Raw genomic sequence first — 4,154 nt, forward strand, 5'->3', positions numbered from 1 at the left:
CGCAGCAATGAAGACCCAACGCAGCCAAAAAAAAAGAACAGGTAAAATAAAATTAGTTCTATGGTGATAGAAGTTAGAATAATACTTTTGGGAGTGGATTGTTACCTGAAGAAACTTACTAAGGTGATAAAAATATTCTATGTTTTAAATGAGATGGTGGTTATGTAGGTTTATACATTTTTCAAATCACATCAAACTGTATATTTAAAATATGTGCATTTTATTATATATGAATTATACTTCAACTAAGATTATTATTCAACTCATAATGAATAACAGATCTTGTTAACAATAATCAATAGGGCTAAAATCTGTTAGATGAAAGATTGAAGGGAAACTTTAGATGGTATAGATAAGCCTGAGAACAAGCAAATTTATGTGATCAATCCTGACATCATTAAAACTAGGAAAACATGTGCTTTCAGATATTTCCAAGGGTTGGGCCAGATTACCCTTTCTAAACTTCCAGGCCTATTTCATACTTGATATAATAAAGTATTGATTTTGAATTTTGAAGTAAGATTAGCTATTCAGTTTTACAAGAATCCCATCAAAAAAAAATTTTTTTTAGTTAATATATTTGAATAGTGGAGGGTCCCATAATAAGAAATGTCCTTTTCATAATCTCTTTGAGAAAAACACATGGTATGTTGGCACTGGAGTGAAAGTTCTATGTCTGGTAGGGAGTAGAGGTTACCATTCCCAGTACACTCAACAAAATAGGTAAAAAACCAGAAAAGTCACGCTAAACAGATGGACAAGAAAAATTCCATCAACTTTACTGGCTGTTCAGTTAAACACAATAAAGTTTAATTGGCCAGCTAAAGGCAATAGAGATGAATAAAACAAGGCACATGTTCTAGCTGTGATTTATAACATACTAGGGCAAATTAGACAAACAGAGAAATGATTCATTTTTGTGAAAGAGTGTCAAAAAAAAAAAAGTACCCATAAAGTGACTTGGGTATTCAGAAGAGGGAGAATTTGTATAGTCATTGTGTTCATTGCCGGGGAGGTCAGAGTAGAGGTGGGTGGCAAAAGAGGAAAGGAATTGAGAAGACTAGAAGAGGAATAGGAAGAAATGAGAGTTGTAATATATCTTGAATGTACATCTTGACAGGCCTAGAAGTGGCTATGTGTGAACTGTGAATGTCACAGAGGCAGGAAATTCTTTATTTGCTGTTTCTTACATTGTATATGGAGACACCATGTAAATGCTAAGAAAATCATGACTGAGTGTGAGATGGACACTGTCCACGGGGGAAAATAACTTTTTGCCAATAGAGGAAAATCTTGAGTGTCCACCATCTGTTTTGTTGCTATTTCTGCTTAATTATAGCCATAATAAGAATTTCTAGTCCACCTCCACTCTCTAAGATAATCACAAGGATCTAGAATGGTCTTGTTTTAAAGTTTTCTACTGGGCCTCTTGGGGGAGGCCTCCTGAAGTACAGAAATGCCAGACCCTGTAATGGGAGAAATCTGTTGTTCAGAATCATTATCCTCCGACTGAGGTAGGAACCAAGCTTGAGGCACCAGGAAGGATAACACTGAATTACAGAGAGAGCTGGGGTCCTTCCAGGACAGACAGGGCAGAAAAGCAAGGGCAGGCAGACTGTGAAGGCAGAGAAACATCAATAACATTTTAAAGGGACAACTTTGGAGAAAAAATATTTTAGATTTTTGAAGTTACAATAATTGTAGTTGCAGCATGTATGAACATAAGTTCATCGTTGAGATCGTATGTCAATTCTCTGCAGAATCTCTGACACACCATATATGATAACTGGAGGATGTTATCTGTAGTAAGAAGAAATCATAGAAAATAAGCCAGTGATCTAAGTTCTTTAAAGACAAGTCAAGCCTGGCAGTAGTCCTGTCAGTAAAAATTTATTTAGGCATCCGAGGTAGGTTTGGGGTTGGCTTCCCATCTTGTACTTCCCAAGGGGACTCAGGCAGGGAGATGAAGAAATCACAGGTCCCCTGCAGGGGTTATTTGCCTAAGTTCCCTGGAAACCCTCAACTCTTTGTACAGATGCTTCTTCCTCGTGTCTCATTTCCCCAGGTCCTCTTCTGTCTGCATGCACAGGGACCCATGCCCAGGGGTATACGGCACTTTGGTTCCTCTCTTGAGTTGGCCTTAGTCTGAGATAGGAAATTGGTGGAGTACTCGCCTAAGAATTTTCTGGGAATCTCACAGCACCTCCTCTAACTTACCCTGGAAGGTCTTTAAGATCACGCATGTCTCATGCTTCTCAGCAGCACAGACACCGAAGCCCCTTCTACAGCGATCTGTCTGTGTGCGAAGGGGCATGTTATGCATCTCAGGGGTGTCATTGCTGGAGAGCACAGAGCTGGTGTGAGGCCAGGGGAGGCAGGGACTTAGAAGAAGCTAGACCTATCCAGGCCTGGGGTGCGGGGTGTGGTGCGCGGGTAGGTGAAGAGCTGGTGGCTGGGATCCGGGAGTAAGCAGCTGGATCTCTCACCAACTCCACATCCCGGAGAAATGCCTCTGTGAGAGTTAAAGGTTTCTGGTCCCGACTTCAGCCCTTTTAACGTGGTGACTTTGAGCAAAGATTTAGCCTCTGGCTAAATGGCTTTCCGGCTTAAAAATGGTTCTGTTAATGCTGGCCTGGCTTACCTGGCAGCACTGTAGGTAGGAGTGTGATAATGAGGCTGAGAGCTTTAAACTTTTACCTGTGCTAGCATTACTACGATGAGATTTCTGAGATTGGCGGCTTACATATTGTTAGGTGATATACTCTGTTTTTAACTTGGAACTGAATCTACGTGAAGGCCTCATGAATTATATCATAGTCAGTGCCATTTTTTGTGGTACTGTGGGGTGAACTGGTCAAAATACAGGTTTAATTAAAAAAAAAAAAAAAAAAAAAACACCTCTCCTGGGTGCACCTAAGTGAGAAAGTAACATTTATCGAGCATCTCATATGGGCCATGTTCTCTTACTTTGTATCTGATTTAATCCTCACAAAAGCCTTGTAAGTAGGGATTTCCCCATTTCTCTAGTGAGCAACCAGAGATACAGAGAATTTAAGACAGTGACTGAAACATTTTTTAATCTGTCTGATTCCAGTGCATCCAGTATTTTCTTTCCTGCAATCACTTGTTGTAATATAAAAATCCCTGATAAGGGCATCAAAAACCCTTGATAGCACTAAAACCCGCTACAAAATTATTCATTGTAGGCTCAGCAGATGGGATACAGATTTATAAATGGAAAGGATGTCCTGAGGAAAATCTCACTAGGAGTTTTGATTATGGGGAATGGTAGGGACAGAGTGGGGAGCACTATGATGGGGCAGCCACAGCGGCTTGAGCCCTTGGCGGGGAATGGCAGAATGTTGAAAAGGGCAGACAAGTTGGCATGGAGGCCCAGGGAGCATTCTGAAGGCTGGCTTCCCCTCCCGTATAAACGTGGTCAAGACTCAGCCCCGCCTGGATGCCAGCTACACATATGGAGTTCCATGGGGCTTCCTAGATCCTGTCTCTGGAGCCCACTCAAGTCTGTGACTCACCCGCAATGCAGCAGAAGACGGATGAGAGCAACAAGAAGTGTTTGTCCATCCTGACAGAGAAGTCTGTTATACAGGAAGAAAAGAAGCCAGGGTCTGCAAGCACAAGTCTTTAGGCCACAAGAAGAAACCTTCCTCTTCATCATAGGGCAGGGATTATTCATGCCTAAGGGGAACCAATCACACAAGGTTTCCTCTGGGAGCTCAAGTTCATGCTCTCTCCACCCCACAGCAGAGAATGATAATTAATAAATGTTGGAGCTTACATGAAGTTAACTTTGTTTTTTATATACTGTTCATCATAGTAATTATTATTAATGCAGTTATGATATTATCATTCTTTTTTTTCTTTGTTTTTCTTCTTTGATATTATCATTCTTATCCCAGTTTCACAGAGGAGGAAACAGGCTTGGTGAGATCCAGCATCTTACCCAAGATCACATATCTAGTGACTTATAGCACCAGTACTCAGAGCAAGACTTTCTAGTTCCAGAAGCCATGCTTTTAACCATCTGGACTGAATGCCTCTTGGAGATTTATTCATACATTCAACTAATATTTATTGAGAGCTTTTACGGACCAGGCACAGTTTCATGTGTAAGAGCAGAGCAACGAATAAGT

General features: G+C 40.8%; 1 protein-coding gene across 1 annotated transcript; it reads right to left on the bottom strand.

Moving 5' to 3' along the window:
• Positions 1 to 2,337, bottom strand: LOC113612795 (prostate and testis expressed protein 3-like). The gene is given in 4 exon segments (XM_027092932.1): positions 1 to 1,729; positions 1,732 to 1,800; positions 2,218 to 2,310; positions 2,313 to 2,337. Coding segments are annotated over 4 exon segments (282 nt in total). The 3' UTR covers positions 1 to 1,634.
• Positions 2,338 to 4,154: the final 1,817 nt, after the last annotated feature.

The sequence above is a fragment of the Aethalodelphis obliquidens genome, unplaced genomic scaffold, assembly GCF_003676395.1.
Source record: "Aethalodelphis obliquidens isolate GAN/ISIS:26980383/991018 unplaced genomic scaffold, ASM367639v1 scaffold82, whole genome shotgun sequence".
NCBI classification, from domain to species: Eukaryota; Metazoa; Chordata; class Mammalia; order Artiodactyla; family Delphinidae; genus Aethalodelphis; species Aethalodelphis obliquidens.